At 35.9% G+C, this 17,873-nt stretch overlaps 1 protein-coding gene across 1 annotated transcript; it reads right to left on the bottom strand.

The window, feature by feature from the left end:
* Window positions 1–2,427: 2,427 nt before the first annotated feature.
* On the bottom strand, window positions 2,428–4,568 carry LOC133874822 (leucine-rich repeat receptor-like serine/threonine/tyrosine-protein kinase SOBIR1). The gene has a single exon (XM_062312683.1). It carries the CDS (start codon window positions 4,512–4,514, stop codon window positions 2,640–2,642), a length of 1,875 nt encoding a protein of 624 aa, XP_062168667.1. The 5' UTR covers window positions 4,515–4,568; the 3' UTR covers window positions 2,428–2,639.
* Between the last annotated feature and the right edge of the window lie 13,305 nt (window positions 4,569–17,873).

Below are 17,873 nucleotides of genomic sequence, written 5' to 3'. Positions count from 1 at the left end.
CTGTCCGGATGATCGACGTTCCACTTCTGGTTATTGTGTTCTTCTCGGCAAAAAATCCTCTCATGGAGTTCAAAGAAGCAACCAATGGTATCTCGCTCAAGCACTGAATCCGAATATAAAGCCCTTGCTAATACTTCAGCCGAGATAACATGGATTCATACTCTTCTTGGTGATCTTGGTGTACAATCTTCCCGACCACTAGTTTTGTATTGTGATAACATTGGAGCTACATATCTCACATCAAATCCTATCTATCATGCTCGCACTAAGCATATAGAAATTGACTATCATTTTGTACGGGACATGGTTGCCTCCCAAGCTCTTAATGTTCAGTTTATCTCCGGCAAAGACCAGCTTGCCGATATTCTCACAAAGCCTTTGGTTGCAGCCCTCCTCATTCTCAAGACCAACCTCAACGTTCGGTTGCCTACAACGTTGAGTTTGAGGGGGCGTATTAGCACAAACAACTCTTCAACTGAGGACTCTTCTAAAGATGTAGAGTTAGTTTGTGATTCTAAAGATATAGAGTTAGATAAGAGTTAGATCTCTTCTATCTAGAGTTAGTTTGTGATAGAGTTAGAGATAGATATAAGTTAGATCTCTTCTATCTTATCAGAAGAGTGATGTGTTTAAATTATACTACTTTATTCTCTAGAGTACACGGCTGTGTGGTACAGTCCTAGTTGATGTATACTTGTATTCTCTCAGATTGTTCTATACATATTCAAGCTACTGCACTACAGAAAGGTAGGCAGCATTATACAAAATATTCTTAAATTGTATACTGAGACATCAGAGATGTTGAGAATATTATATAGCATCTATTAATTCTAGAAGACTCTTGCAGTTCATGCTCACTTGCATAGAAATTGAGATCAACAGTTTTCTAAACCTTTTGGAGGTTTGCCTTAGTGAAATTCACCAATGTCTTGCGCCTTATTATCTCTTCTCATGAGCAACGTGCCTTGTATGATCATTTTTTATTGTCATCAAGATTGAATATACTGTATTATATTTCACTTCAATACCTATGTTTCTTTTATTCACTCTCTCTCCATGCAATAACCTACATACGCAAAACAATCTCTCAAATCAACTTTCCAGCTGGAGCTATTTGTTCTTTGCTAACTAAAAGTATATTGAAGAATCCCTTTCAATTAAATTGGTTCTCATCAATATCAATCAACCAAATAGGGTAGGGACTGTGCTATTTGTAGCATTCAATTGTCTGCCTAAACTCATTTCTAATGTATTAGTAACAAACGTGATGACTTGTCTTTCCTTTCTGTACTTGAGTATTTGACTAGTATTCCAGTGAAAGAGGTAATAGAAGTGGCCTGCTATGAACATACTGAATTATTGGTTTCTCATTCATCTTGATAAAGCTAGTAGCTCATCATATTGTTTTTTATGATCCTCCATTACAAATGAATTTGCAGTGCTAGATATTTCATATTTGTAAATGACCCTCAAAGCTTTGTAATTTGGCAATTAAGATATCATTCATGGGCCTAGAATGATTGTACCTGTAATACTTAGAAATAGAGTTATCGTAATAATCGATGCAGAAGTCAGAATTCAACAGGTCTGACGTTACTCAAGGAATCTGAATGAGGGGTAAGTTTACTTGGTCTATGTTTTTTTTTTTTTTCCAAGTCTGCAGGACCGAAAACGTTTATTTTCTAAACTGAATCATTAGGTCTTTTTCTATTCGGTTAAACAAGTGAACCTTCAGATAAATTCTATCATCTGCTTGCCTGATAAAAAAAAGAGGATCTTTTTTGTTTTGTTCACACAATGTTGGTGGATGACTAACTGAAGTGTTGACTTATGTTTTGTTCTGGTATCTCTGGTAATATGTGCCTAAATATATGTAGATTACTAAATACTGTCATGAGGAGTAGAAGCTAGGCCTTCCTTTACTGGTATTCATACTGCTTAGAATACTCCCTCCATGATTGAGAATGTTGGAAAGTGGAACCAGACTCTGAAATAAAAGGTTAAAGACTGAAAAGCAGGCAGTAATGTGAAACGTTATTGGTTGTTTCAAAGATAGCACTTTATTTGTTTCATTGAAAAAAAAAAAAAAAAGGCAGAGCACTTACATGGTACTTTCATTTTCTGCACATGTTTTGATTGCTTCTGGAAGGAATATTTTAGCTTTCCCTAAATGCCTTTTGCAAGAAGATCTTTTGTTGGTACCACCTTTGAGTGAACTTAGGGTTGGGAAAAACATAATTATCCTAAGACATGTGCATAATATTGGTATAAGACATGTTAAATGATTTTTTGTGGGAGTTTATGTTTGTAGCGGGCCTGCTGTTTATAACTTTTCCCGTTCGCATAAACAAGTGGAAGAATTGGAAGCTAAGATTTTTGAGAAAAAAAAAAATGTAAATATGATCCTTTAGTTTATGAGCATTAGACTTACCCAAGTGCAGGACATGGTATTCATAAAAAATTTGAAATTAATCATGTGAATCAACACGCTGCCATAAGGCGCATAAGCACATAACATAGAACGGTTTCCTTAATAATAACACATAATAGACATGTAATTGATCTACTAAAACAAATATTGCTGGTCACAAGCGTGATTATTTCGCTTCATTCTCTAACATATCCTTAATGCTGCCTAGCTAGTGCCTGATTTGAGTCAGCATACACCTAACGTCCTTGCTGTTAGGCCTTTGCTTTGGGTCATCCAAGGTACAGAAGCAAGCGATCTTCAAAACCAAGAGCATTTGCTCCTCAAACCCATTTCCCAAAAGCTTTGGATCAAGCGCTTGTCTAGGATTCTCCGATGTTAGGACATTCCTCATCCATTTCACCAAGCTCATCTCGGTGGTCTCCTGGAAAAAGTTATCAGATGGGAGCTTTCCCATCACCAGAACCCCCAGCAACACCCCAAAGCTGTAGATGTCACACTTGTCTGTGAACTTCAGTGTTTGGTGGTACTCCGGTGCTATATAACCCACAGTTCCGGCGAGGTTGGAAGTGGAGATATGCGTATTAGCATCAGGCATGGCTTTTGCAAGCCCAAAATCCGCAATTCGAGCTTCCATGTCATCGTCCAGAAGTACATTCCCAGGCTTGAGATCTCTGTGAATTATCCGCGGGGAGTGGTTCATGTGAAGATATTCAAGCCCTGCAGCCACTCCTATTGCAACCTTGAGCCGAGCAAACCAATCGAAATCTCTAGTGCTGCCGTCTGGGGCCGGATTCAACATGTCTTGTAAACTACCATTCTTCATGAATTCATACACAAGGTAATGGCAGTCAGGCCGACTCATATGGGCTAACAGAGGAAGAAGATTCCGGTGCCTAATTTGACCCACTGTATTAATCTCCGAACGAATTTGACGCATTTTCTTGGTTAGAAGCTTACTGTCTTCGTCAGTCAATTCTGCCGCATCCTTTGGAGGTTGAGTTATCTTCTTTATGGCAATCATTTTGCCATTGCTTCCAGGCAATTCAGCCTTGTAAACCTCACCACACCCACCTTTTCCTATGATTTGAAACGAAGCCAGTCCATCCTCTTTCTCCAAGAAAGCCAAGTCCTCTGCTTTTTTGATCAAAGGACTAAAGATTGAAGGGCCCGGTTCCCTCCCTCCACCTTTTACAACCGCCCAGATCAGTTTAAACAGCAAGGAAAAGATGAGCCCAGATATGGATCCTGCCAGTGCTCCAGCCAGGAATCCGAGAATCCACCCAGCTAGCTTCCTCTTGCTATTTTTTTTATGTTTGTGAGGTGGTTGCCCTGGAGAAGGAGCTGGAGCAGTAGATGGTGCTGTATTGTTGCTTCTTCCAGTTCCATTTGAATTCTCAGCTAAAATGTAACGTTTTGGGACATCGGATGCTGAGTTTGCCAGCCTGTCCATCAATGGGGCTGAACCTTCAAGAAATTGATTTCCAGAGAAGTTGAAGAATCTGAGATTACGGAAAGAACGAATGGATGGCGGAATTTTCCCAGTGAAGAGATTGTCTGCAAGAGAGAGATTTTCCAAGTTGGGAAAATACTTCAAGAAACCCAAGTCCCCGGAAAATCTATTGGAAGCAAGATCAAGGACTCGAAGGCGTATAAGTGAGGATAACTCGCTTGGGATTTCCCCTGAAAACTGGTTGCTTTGGAGGTTGAGAATTTCCAGTTTCCGGCAGTCAACGATTTGGGATGGTACTTGGTCAACGAGTTGGTTGTTAGGAACAGAGAGCTCTTTGAGCTCAGAGAGCCGTCCGATCGCCGGTGACAGGAACCCAGTGAGCCTTTGGGATTTAAAGACGAGTCTAGTTACTCTGAGCTCATAGGTGTTGTTGTTTGAGAGTCTCCTCTCACAGAATACGCCGGGGGTGATGCAAGGTTTGGTAGAGAGGTAAGGTTGGTGACCGTCGAGGCCCAAGTGTTTTTGGATGATGGAGAGGGCTTTGAGATCAGAAGGGTTGAGAATTAATCTCGCCTGAGTGAGGAGGAATAGGGAGAAGAAAGTGAGGAGGGAGAGGTGGGGAGAGGTCGCCATTTCCGTCAAGGTGTGTCGGTCGGTGTCTTGAGGAGTTCAATGGCTCAGGTTGGGTGGTGGTTTTGTTTACTTTATAGCGAAGTAGGCGGCCCCGCTTGTGGAATTTTTGGGACGGGGAGGCCCATTGGAAGGAGAAATTTCGGAGTAATCTCCATAATCCATATCACCATCCTGTCTCTACTTAATCTTTAAAATCGACGTTCGTTTTAAAATTACTATTAAATTTATGATGGGTTATTATTAAATTTTAATTTAATAATAATTTTAAAAATTACATTAATTTTAAGAAAACAAAATGAGGACAAAAATAATAAGTAGCATTACTTTTAATTTCGGACTTCTATGGTAAAATTTTGTAAAGAATTTTGGGTTTTGAGTTTGCAAAGTGTTTCAAAAAAGGTTAAAGTTAAAAGAATTAATTTGGTAAATTTTTGAAAGACTTTTGTAAAGATTACAAAAATTTAAAATATTTTTATAAAATAAAAAACAAACAAATAAATAAAATAATTTAAAATGTTATTAATTGCCCGGCCTCCAGAACTAACTAGCGGCCACCACACAAGACCGAAGAGGTTTATTTATCTACTTTTAGAAAGTTTTGAGTTTTGAGAAGAGTTTTGTAATTTGTTTTAAAAATTATGTTAGTGGTGGCGCCACAAATGAAAATTTGTTTGGTAAACTAGTTTTGAGAAACGTTTTTCGGTGTTTAAGAAGTGAACAGAGTTTTGTAAATATTTACCAAATGGCACTTTACTTTTTAGCTGCTTGGCGATATTGCCCCTTTACACTAATGCTCCGTTTGTTTCGACGTAAAATGGTTTCCGTCGTAAAATGGTTTCAGGGAAGTCATTTTTCAGGAAACCATTTTCCGTCGAAAGCATTTTCCGGTGTTTGGCGCGTACGGAAAATCGCAAATATTTTTTTATATTTTTATTCAATCATATTAAGTTATAAAAATCAATTTTTATTTACAACATAAAAATATTAATGTAAAATAATATAAAAATCATCGATGACGAGATTTCGTCACTGACCGACTAGATTCTGACTATTTTCACCTGATTCCGGCTAATATAACTAGAATTCGAGATATAGGCCGGAATCCGGACAGTTTCGTCGAAATATGGGATAGCCGGATTCCGGCCATCTGGCCGGATTTGGCCAGAGAGGTCGGATCCCGGCAGGCTGGCCGGATCTGGCTGGATCCGTAAAGGCCGGAATCCGGACAGTTTCGTCGAATTATGGGATAGCCGGATTCCGGCCATCTGGCCGGATCTGGCCAGATCCGTCCGGCCAGCTGGCCGTTCTGGCCAGAGCCGGCCGGGAACCGGCCTCCCTGGCCAGGGCCGGCCGGGATCCGGCCGGGAACCGGCCTCCCTGGCCAGGGCCGGCCGGAATCCGGCTCTCTGGCCAGATCCGGCCAGATGGCCGGATTCCGGTCAGATTGGTCGCCGGAATCTGGCTGACCGGATTCCGGCGAAGGTGGCCGGATTCCGTCGCCAGATTCCGGCGACATTAACGGATGTTGGATTCCGATACCGGCAATATTTCGATGGTGGTCGGCTGCTTGAACGTGAAGGTCGACTGTGCCGTTTAAAATAGATCGACTGCGTTTGGCGTCTTCGGAAAATGATTTACGCTTTTAAAAAGCGTAAATCATTTTCCGAAATTTACTAAGCATTTTTGGTCAAACAGAAATCATTTTCCGGTTGACAATTATTTTTGCCCCTACCAAACACCGGAAAATGCCGAAATCATTTTTCAGAAATCATTTTACGCCGAAACAAACGGAGCATAATTTGCAAATTGATTTCAATCCAATTCTCCATGTTAAAAAAATTAAAATAAAATAGAGAAAACTTTACTGAACATTTTGAACTTTCATCACTTTAATAATTTTCCTTAAAAAAAAAAATTTTAAAAACTCTTAATTTAATGCAATGAACTTTCAAAAATTTGTAATCTCATCATTTCGTTAGAAGTTTGTAAACGTAATTTAAGTTTGTAGGAGTTAAGTGAAAAATTTCCAATAAAATAAAAAATGTGTAGGAAGAGGGAAGAAAACTTGACTATTCTAGTAATACTAACCATTGAATGAGTAGTTTAATTTTGATAGTTTAGGTGTGAGATTGACACAATTGATAATTTGAAAAAATATTCACAATAATGTGATAGTTTACCGGGGATATTTATATTTTTTCAAAAAAGAAAAAAAGAAAAAAAAAAAAAAAAAGGGGGGGGGGATTTTTGGCACGACCCCTTCAACACGCACAAGGTTAAAAAATAAAATAAATAAATAAAAAACGCGTAGTCAAACCCGTTAAGAGGACGCGTTATTTAGTGCATATTGAACCTTCTGAAATGTCTTTGAGTCAACACCCGAGTCAAGTCTACAAAAACTGTACAAGTCTTTGAGCGATTTTGGACCGTTGGATCATTTGATTCATATCATAATTGAATGGCTTGATATTGACATAAAGTGAGAGGCCCCATCCAACTAATTGATTGCCTGCTGCTATTTTCTAAATGTCAGATACCACACTGAAATAACAATTGCAATGGAAATTCCGACTTTTTCAAATAATTAAGATTAATTTTAAATGTTATATTTATGTCTCTTTAATAATCACATAATTTTTAAAATTATTATTAAATTTATGATTAATTATTATTAAATTTTGATCAAATAATAATTTTAAAATAATCACCTAATTATTAAAAGGATAAAAAAAAAAAAAAAAAACATAGATATAACATCTTGATTTACTTAATAATTGATTCATTGAATATTCCATTTTTAGATGGATTCCGCTTGTTTGGAATCAGGCGAAGGCGTCCTTCATCCTTGACTCCACTATCAAAGAACATCCCCTGAAACCAGCACCAAATCTGTCGGAGTTGGAAAAAAGCTAAAAAAAAAAAAAAAAGAAGAAGATAGGAATGGGCCTACTGGGTGAATAAAAAAAAAAAAAAAGTGTTTGAAATAACGTGTCAGGGTAATGATAAGAAGTGCCTTCAAATATATATATATAAAATAGAAAAGAAAAGATAAAAAACGCACAGGTGATCAAGCTATTTTCTTTGGCGAAATGAGGGTTGCCGGCCACTCTTAATGTTTTTTTTTTTTTTTTTAATATATATTTTATGCATAGTTTTTAATTCTGTTAATCAAGTTTTGGGTATTTTTATTGTAAATGGCACGTGTCATACTGTGATTGTTGTTTAGACGATAAATTTACGGATTCTTTTAAATTTTCAAACGGCTAGGACTCATTTGTTTTTTTTATTTATTTTTTGATAAATGCAAATCAGTTCATGTGATTGGCTTAAATTTTCAAATCGTTCATTACGGTATAAAAAATAATTCTTAGGTCATCGAAGTATGCCAAAATAATAATTTAATTCCTGCAGTCAAATTTCGTCAAAACACTTAACGAATTCTGTTCAGCACCAATATAATAATGACATGTGTCGCTCTTAGTAAAAAAAAAAAATTATATATTAAAAATACAAATATATAAAACTTAAAAATTATTTTTTTAAAAAAAGGAAATTATTAAAACGTGTCACGCTATAATCTCAACCCTCAATTATATATAATAACACATTGTTAATTTGTTCCTTTAAACAATACTATATAATATTCCTTATTTTATAGGTACATATTATAATATTTTAGTTATATTTCTAGCTTAATATATATTCACCAAGACTTTAAAGCGTTGCCTTTCCATTTAAACTCGGTCCCACTCCCAGCATGATTTGGACGGATTTTCTCCGTCCATGTTGCCGTCTAAAGGAAGGAGAGTATACAAGCTACAGATAATTAAGTTCGTGGAAATGTGAGACGGCAAGCTTTCAACGACACGGACTGTGGTGATCTGACTAATGACTTCCTAAGTGGAGCGTGAAGGACTGGGCAAAACCACGTTTATTTATTGGCTGCACCCTTTCTAACGTCACACCAACCCATCCGTTTACTTTGACTTACAAAAAATTGTTTAAAAAAATCGGTAAAAGTAGTTTTTATTTTATTTTATTTTATTGTTTTGGGTTTTTAATTGTTTGTTTGATGTTTTTGTTTTGAAAAAAAAAAATAAAAGAGAGAAGAAAAAAGTGTTCTCAAACAAAAGGGGAAGGAAAAATTTGAGAACAATATATCATTTTGCTCAAAACTATGGAGTATTTAACGTAATAGATATAAGGAAAAAATATATATAAAAAAAAGCCTTCAACTAACGGTCGATTTTAAAATAGTTTTGTAAATTTTTAAATGTGCTAAAGTGACCCATTAAATTATGACCATTTGGAATGGGGATTTCTTGAGGCGGTAATGAGAAAGATGGGATTTGCAGCCGATTGGATCCACCTTACGATGATGACATGTGTCCAGGTGGTTTTTTACTCGATCCTTACTATTGGCTAACCTCATGGCAATATAACTCCTACACGTGGCATTAAACAAGGTGATCCACTCTCACCTTACTTTTTCATCCTTTGTGCAGAGGCTGTGAGCTCCATGCTACATCAAGTTAAGTGAGATGGAGGACTTACAGGTGTTCCTACATCTAGGGGAAGTACTTCTATAAACCATATTCTTTTTGTAGATGACATTCTCCTTTTTTGTTGAGCTAACATCCAAGAGTGGGAACATGTTCAAAACTTATTGAGTTGCTATGAGGTGGCTTCGGGGCAAATGATCAACCGAGAGAAGACTTCTGTGTTCTTTAGCCGTGATACCAAGATGAAAGTCCGAACCCAAATTCTAAACATAGCCGAGGTATCTTCCACCCAACAATATGAAAAATACTTGGGTCTCCTCGCTATTATGGGACGATCCAAAATCAGCACCTTCAATAGTATGGAAGGGAGAATCTGAAGTCACATTAATGGGTGGACGGAGAAGTTTCTTTCTCTTGCAGGTAAATAAATTCTCCAAAAGGCGGTCCCACATATATTATGAGTGTCTTCCAACTTCCTAAGGCACTCAATAGGGATATCAACTCAATTATATCAAAGTTTTGGTGGGGACACCAAGAAAATATGGATAAAATTGCATGGATGAGTTGGCACAGGATGGGGAAGTCGAAAGACCAGGGTTGACTAGGATACCGTGACCTAGAATGTATCAATTTAACACTCTTGGCAAAGCAAGGATGGCGTTTGGTGCAACAACAAGACTCCTTGGCAACAAGGGTTCTCTGTGAAATATACTACCCTGGAGGTGAAAAATACTACCATGGGGAAGCGCCCTTGATGCAGTAACTCTATGAGATCACACAATTGAATAGCACAAACTCCCTAACTTTTAACACACAAGTAGAACTTTGAAAAGTCTCATCTCAAGAAGAAAGTGGCCGCTGGGCAATTTTATTCAATAATCAATGTTTAACCTGCTTACAAAATAACCTTATTTAGGAGCCACCAAAGGATTAACAACTCCTTTTGCTCTACATAATTCCTAGGGCCAAGCTCATTATTGAACAAAACATAATATGACTAACATAACAAAATAAAGAACTTTACGTGTTTCTCATTGAAAAAGGCAATGGGGTGGCCCTGCTGACTAAGAACACCCCCAATACCGGAATGAGAGGCATCACAAGCCACTTCGAAGGGGAGAGTGAAGTCGGTCATACGTAGAACGGGAGCTTGATAGCGGACCATTGGGCTGCATGGGTTGAAGTGGGTTGATTTGTTTTAATTTCAGATTACTTGGGTAACACGTAAAGTACTTTATTTTGTTATGTTAGTCATATTATGTTTTGTTCAATAATGGGCTTGGCCCTAGGAATTACGTAGAGCAAAATGAGTTGTTAATCCTTTGGTGGCTCTTATATAAGGTTATTTTGTAAGCAGGTTAAACATTGATTATTGAATAAAATTGCCCAGCGGCCACTTTCTTCTTGAGATGAGACTTCTCAAAGTTCTACTTGTGTGTTTGTGTGTTAAAAGTTAGAGTTTATGCTATTCAATTGTGTGATCTCATAGAGTTGCTGCATCAGCCCTTGTAACGACCCACCCCCAATGACACAATATTGTCCGCTTTTGGCTCCCCAAACCAGACTTTTCAGGAGGTCACCCATCCTGGGATTGCTCTCGCAGAAGCACGCTTAACTGCGGAGTTCTGATAGGTTCATGACCATCACGGCTTTAAAACGCGTTGTGTCATAAATTGTGCATTTATACATATAAGCACATCCTCATTTCCAGGCGATGTGGGACGTCACAGCTCTTCTTATGCTTGGTGCATCATATGGAATACTAAGGGGCTATTAAAAGAGGGGTTGATATGCAAGGTGGGTAATGGGGAACATATCAGAATCTGGGAGGATAAATGGGTACCATCAACAATCATCCCATTAAGCCAGTCCTCTAATTATTTCATGTGCAGGGAAGCTAGATTAAATGAATTAATTGATTCAGGTATGAAAACTGGTGGAATATACCTCTAGTGGATAGCATTTTCCTAGATAATGTGGCAGCACAGATTTGTGGTATGACCATTTGCCCCTGACAGCAAGTTGACACACTCGTATGGGCAAGTACACAAACTGGGAACTTCTCAGTTCGAAGTGCATATTACCTTGAAATGGAGAGACGGGAGCGCAACCAAGGAAGTCGTTCAAGAAACCTGGAGTCCAACTCTACATGGAAATGCATATGGCAGTTAAGAGTACCATGCAATGTCAAACTGTTTCTATGGAAGGGATATAATGAAATCTTACCTAAAAAAAAAGCTTTTCAAGCGCAAAGTGGTGGATGACCTGTTATGCCCATTGTGCGGGAGGAAGAATGAAACCAATGGCCATGTATTATGGAGTTGTGAAGCATTGACAGCGGTTTGGGCGGAATGTACTCGAGGAATCCAGAAGTGCGTGATCGAAAGAGGGGGAATTCCTTCATATTTTTGAGCAACTTTTCGCTCGGCTAGAGACCCAGGATCTTAAACTCCTAGCGGTGGTGGCACAGAAGTTGTGGATGGGACGAAACCGAATTGTATTTGGTGGAACAATCTTGCCTCCAACCTCCCAGGTAGAAAGCGCCAAAGAAGTGATTAGAGAATTCCAAATGGTTCAAGATCAATAAAACCCCTCTCGCCGAGGCCAAGCAACCCAACCCTCCAATTGGAACAAACCACCCCATGGGTGGACAAAAATGAACTGGGATGTGGCAATCAACCGAAATAACAAATACATGGAGGTGGGTATCATCGTGAGAAATCATATCAGTTAGGTGCTAGCTTCCATGTGTTCTTATAAGCCACACCTCACCAACCCAGCTATGGCCGAAGCATATGCAGCACGAGAAAGGGTAAAACTCTGCTGAGATAAGGGTTTCCACACGCTCATGTTAGAAGGAGATGCCCAGGCCATTGTGATAGCATTGTGTTCTACTGATAGAGGACAGGGAAGATATGGAAGCTTGATCAGTGACTCTTGGAACGTGCTGGACCACTTCAACAATTGGAAAGTCAACTATGTTAGTAGAAAGTGCAATGTATCAACCCATACTCTTGCAAAATGGGCTGCAACCCACCACACACAACATATCTGGGTCGGGTCATACTCAAATTTTATTGGGTTAAATACGTTTTTGGTCATTGAATTTTAAAAATTTTATTTTTTAGTACCTGAGTGATAAGCATCGAATGTTGCACATTCAAGCCCCTTAACTTATATATGCTAATTCCTTAGCATTGTTATTTGTTTGATTTTGTGTTGTTTTATTGTTTTCAGGTTTTAAATAAAGATGCAATTAATTTCATTGATTTTGGGCTTAAAGCACACTTTGAGAAGACCTAGAAGATATGTTTAAGCTTAACCAATCATAATAGAATACCTATATAATGTGGTTAAGTTTAATCAAATCAAGTGAATGATTAAATCGGAATTTCTCCACTAAGAGTCAAAATCGGATTGGATTCAAATTTGGATTTTGCATATGTCTCAGTGTTTGGATCATAACTTTTGGGTCAGATATCGGATTGCAATGAAATTGATGACGTTGGAAAGCTAATAAAATATTTAACAAATATGTCAGAAATAGCTTTTCTCTAATTCGAATGTTTACTATGTTAAAATAGCTCCGCAATAAAATACCGCAATTCTGGCCGAATTTGGAATCCTTTTCCTACTTGGATTGAAGTTTCAATCTCCTACTTGGACAACAAGACTCAAGAGCAATTTTTCTGGAATTCCAAGGGCTTCTAGGACTTGTGTGCTCCCTAAAAATAGACCCCTAAGCTTCAAGAGAAGGTGTGTTGGGTGCTTGGGCTTGTGCTTAGATTTAGACAGAAAATTCTTCTCGGAGGCGTAACAAGTTGAAGAGGAGAAGAACATGGCAGGAGGCCATCCCAGCACCACGATGAGCGATTAAATTCCTAATAGGGTGTTGATGTAGCCCTTTCCAAGTAACAATGGTTTAATTGTATTTTAGTTTGGGATTTTCTCTATGCATGATGGTTGTATAACTGTGAGAATTGATTTTAATGTTTATATTCAATCATTATGAATTTCTTATCTTCTCTTAGAAAGTCTTTTATATTGATTGAACTCAATCCTTCATATTTTCTGTGATTATGTGAATGATTGTTATACAACGGTTTTAATTGATATATGATCAAGAGGATTAGATAGACTATGCCTAGGGAAGACGGATTGTACTACACCCTAGTTTAGTGTAATTTAGGTAGACAGTCCGTGCCAACTGAAGATGGGTTATACTATTCCATTGATTGTGTGTATATCCTATTAAAGACGTAGCTAGTCCATGCCTAGGAAAGACGGGTCGTACCGCATCTTAGTGGTTAGGTGGACGGTCCGTGCCAACCGAAGATGGATTATACTTATTCTTTAGAGGTAATTTCTTGACTACTCGAGTGAGACGAGCCCTATATCATGTTTAGTATGAATTTTCCTTTTAATTTATGATTGACCATTGTTATGTGGTGAGTGGTAAAATCAATCCCCTATTCTTTATCTCATCCCTACTATCTTTAAATTTATGTCTTTTACTTTTATGCATTTATTTTAAGAAAACAAAAATCAAACATATTTTTAATTAAGTTATCTCGATAAGCTTGATAATAATACCTACGCAGTCCTTGAGGTTTGACACCCTCAACATAACCCTATCCTATAAGGATTCGTACTATTGCGAGTGGTAATTTTATTATTGATATATTTTGGTAAACAAAAGACCACATCACTGAGTTTCAATTAACATCACAGATGGTATCTCCATTTTGGAAAAAGACCAAATTAGTACCTCAATTAAGTTTTTCGTCAAAAAACTAACAACCCGCCAGATGTCAACTCCTGAGGGTTGACACATATTTTAGTATTAAAAAAATAAAAAATAATTTTTTTTAAAAAAATTAATTAAAATATTAAAAACTTAAAAAAAAAATTGAAAAAAGAAAAAGAAAAAGAAGAGGGGTGGCCGACCCTTTTGACCGGTCTCGGGTGGCCGAACCACCCCATAAGGGATAGTTCGGCCACCCCATGACAAAAAAAAAAAAATTTGGTCAAGGGTTTTGGCCCGGACCACCCCTAGGATTGGCCGGTTTGGGGGTGGCTACGGGGGTGGTTCAGCCACCTCCATGGGCAAACCTTCAAATTTTTATGATGGGTTTTGGCTATTGGGGATGGTTCACCCCATGGGCCAAAATCCTTGACCAATTTTTTTTTTTTTACCATGAGGTGGATCGGCTACCCCAGACACCCCTCTTCTTTTTCTATTTTTTTTAAAGTTTTTAATATTTTTTTAATTAATTTTTAATTTTTAATTTTTAATTTTTAATTTTTAATTTTTAATTTTTAATTTTTTTTTTTTTGTTAATACTAAAACACGTGTCAACCCTTAGAGGTTGACACCTGGCGGGCCGTTAGTTTTTAGATGGAAGACTTGACTAAGGTACTAATTTGGTTTTTTCCTAAAACGGAGGTATCATTTGTGATGCGAATTAAAACTCAGGTATTAAAAAATAAAGTTTTTAAAACTTAGGGACCAAAAACGTATTAAACCCAATTTTATTTCCAGTACTGGAATTGATGAACAAGAGTTTATCTCCCATTGAAATGAATATTAAGATAGACTTCAAAAAAAAAAGGTGTGCCAAAAAGGTGGCCACTTTTTTGATAATACCCTTATTCTCTTAAAAACTAAAATAAAAAACCTATAAAAAAACGAAGGGGTAGATTTATTAAAAAAAAAAACTTTTTTTTGGGGGATAAATGCGAAATTAATCCATGTAATTGGCCTAAATTACAAATCGCTAATTGTGGTATAAAAATAAAGAAAAAAAAAATGCAAAATCAGTCCATATGATTGGCCTAATTTACAAATCGCTCACTGTGGTACCAAAGTGAATTCAGAGATTCATATGGTTGGCCTAATTTATAAATTGCTCTTTAGAGTCAAATTTCGTTAAAAAATTGACAGATTCCGTTACTTCCCAGTTGCTACATCATCTCTAATAAAATGACAACATATGGCATTCTTAATAAAAAGTAGAAATATATTAAACATAAAAATATAAAAACTAAACAAATATTTTTTTAAAAACAAAAAATTGAGAAAACAAAAGAGGTCGCTTCTGGTTGAGCAACCACCCCCAACCAATATGGGTGGCCAAACGCTACCCCCAGAGGTGGCCGGGGATTGGCCACTCCCAAAGGAATCTAGGGGTGGCCCCGCGCCACCCCCGACTATATCTGTGAAGGCCACCCCTAGATCCCTTTGGGGGTGGCCCGCAACCACCCCCAGGGTTTGTTTAACCGACAGCCACCCCTTTTGTTTTTTCTAATTTTTTTTTTTAAATTAAGAAATTTTAATTTTTAAACTTTATTTAATTTATTTAACTTTTTAGATTTTTTTTTTTTAAATTTTGGTTTTTAAGATAAAATGGTATTATCGAAAAAGTTGCATTTTTGGCACATCTTAGTAGTTTGATGGGTCATAATAGCACACTTAGATATTTAGGGGGCTATTTTAAAATTGATTGTTAGTTTATGGGGCTTTTTTATATTTTTTCCTAAATATAATTTGAATTATTGTAATTGTGAATCTTGATATAGATATATGTATATGTGTGTAGCAGTGTATGTAATGAATATATATACATATTATAAGACAAAAATATAGAATTAATATTATATTGTTTAAGATTCAAGTTAATGTATCTAATTAACCTAAATAATAAAATTTTAACAATAGTTAATTAACTAATAACTAGTATGTATTTAAGGGAAAAAAAAACAATCACAACATTTACTTAAAGAGTAGTGATATATACCACATTTGTATTCCACAAATATCCACAATGATGACGGGACAATCCTATCTAACAATTGGATTTTATTTTTTTAAAAAGAATTTATTCAAGGGTTTGTTGGGAATGTTATGTGAGTATTATGGGATAAAAATATAGTATTTAGCATTACACTTACTTTATATATACAATAAATAAGTTAATTGAGCAGTTTATGAACAAGTTTGAGTTTGTTCAAAGAATAAATGAACAGAGTTTGCACAAGTTATTAACTCAGTAATAGGCTCGAGCCCGACTTGTGTTCAAAAACAATTAAACGAACCCAACTTAAACATTCAATACTCAACTCAATTACACCATTTGCTCTTTCCGATCTTTATTCATTTGTAGTAGTGTAGCCCCCACAAATTTTGTTGTAACTTTTAGTTTCAAAATTTTTGTAATTTTTGGACAATTCGTGTCTACTTGTCTTTGAGAATTATGATCGAACTATAAGTAGTGCCAAATTGGCAACAATTGAAACCAAAGTCTTACCTTCTTTCAAAGGTATGACAATTTCTTCGAAATATGGTTGAAATTAATGGAAAATAAATTCTGTTCATTTCAAGTGAAATGGAGAGGAGTCGATCCCTTATTTTATAAAAGATAAAATTATCATTTCAGTACTTTGAACAATTTTATATATCCATTGTAAAATAAGGGATAGGTTCCTCTCCATTTCAATCATATTCCAAATTAATGTCCTGCCACCACCACATTAAACTTGACTTTGACATCTTATTATTATCTCTGGAAATAACATTAATAAATTTATAATTGAAGGGAAGGTTGATGGAACCTTACTTGGAGTTGCCAACTGGTGAGTGATCAAAGACCTGGAAATTAATAAATGTTTTAGAAAGGACTCTTTAAGTAACACCAGTTTTTAAATATTGTTTCCTTGGGGATTGGCCGGCAGAATATGATTAATTAAGACTTAAGAGATTATAGGGCAAACGGAAAGCTCTTTCATCTACTCATAGGAAAATGTTTATTTATTTATTTTTATTTTTTTAAGGGTTAAATCAAAAAAATTTCTATCATTTTTATTTTTTATGTTTATCAAGATACTCTTTGGATTTTAGAAATTCCTGTCAGGCCCATTTTCCACATTAAAAAAAAGAAAAAAGAAAAAAAAAAGTAAATATCCCCATTAAACTACCATTCAATTATTAATATTCACACCTCAAACTACTAAAAAATGTCAATATCTCTCATAAAACCAATAAAAAGACAAAAATGACCCTAATTTCTTTTTTAATAAGACATAAATGTCCTTATAAATTTGAAAAAAAGGAAAAAAAAAAGAAGAAAATTAAGAAAACCAAATTTATAAAAAAAACGAAAAAAATAACTGAAAATTATAAAAACATTTTTTTTTTAAAAAAAAAAAGAGAAGAAAAATCAGTTTTTGTTTTTTGTTTTTTTTTGTTTTTTATATTTTTTTAATAATTTTATAGTTTTTTTTTTTGAGATATAATAATTTTATGAAGTGTATCTTTGTCATTAGGGGGGACATTGACATGTTTTGGTAGCTAGTTTATGAGAGACATTGATATAATTGGTAGTTTGGAGAGAATATTGACAATAAAATTGTAATTTGAGGGAGTTAGACGTACTTTTCCCAAAAAATAATTCACATAAAACTTATCAAACGTTGCTACATGTACATATATCTTTGTCAAATTAATATATCCCTAAAAAAAGAAAAAAAAAAAAAGAGAAAAGAATAAAGAAAAAGAATGAATGGTAGTGGAAAAAACCCTCTCGGGAGGGACGATTGATCCATGAAAGAGACACCAAATTTTGTAACTATCGAGTAATGTCACAAACATCTTATTTTCATACTATTACTCTCACTCTCTCTAATTTGGCTTTAAAATCGTTATTAAATCAAAATTCAATAATCATCAATCTCAAATCTAACATAATTTTAAAAGTCAAGTCAAAGAATGTGAAAATGAAAGTACGCGTACGTAGCGGTACTCTTTATACACAGGATGGCCTTCAAGCACCATTACATGTTTTATAAGGTCATTTATTTA

Source organism: Alnus glutinosa, chromosome 8 (assembly GCF_958979055.1).
Source record: "Alnus glutinosa chromosome 8, dhAlnGlut1.1, whole genome shotgun sequence".
NCBI lineage: Eukaryota > Viridiplantae > Streptophyta > Magnoliopsida > Fagales > Betulaceae > Alnus > Alnus glutinosa.
Note: the sequence above shows the minus strand (reverse complement) of the source record. Positions and strands in the feature narration are given on the sequence as shown.

What these genes read in the sequence shown, in the direction of transcription:
- LOC133874822 (XM_062312683.1), bottom strand. Translation starts at nt 4,514, where the DNA reads ATGGCGACCTCTCCCCACCTCTCCCTCCTCACTTTCTTCTCCCTATTC.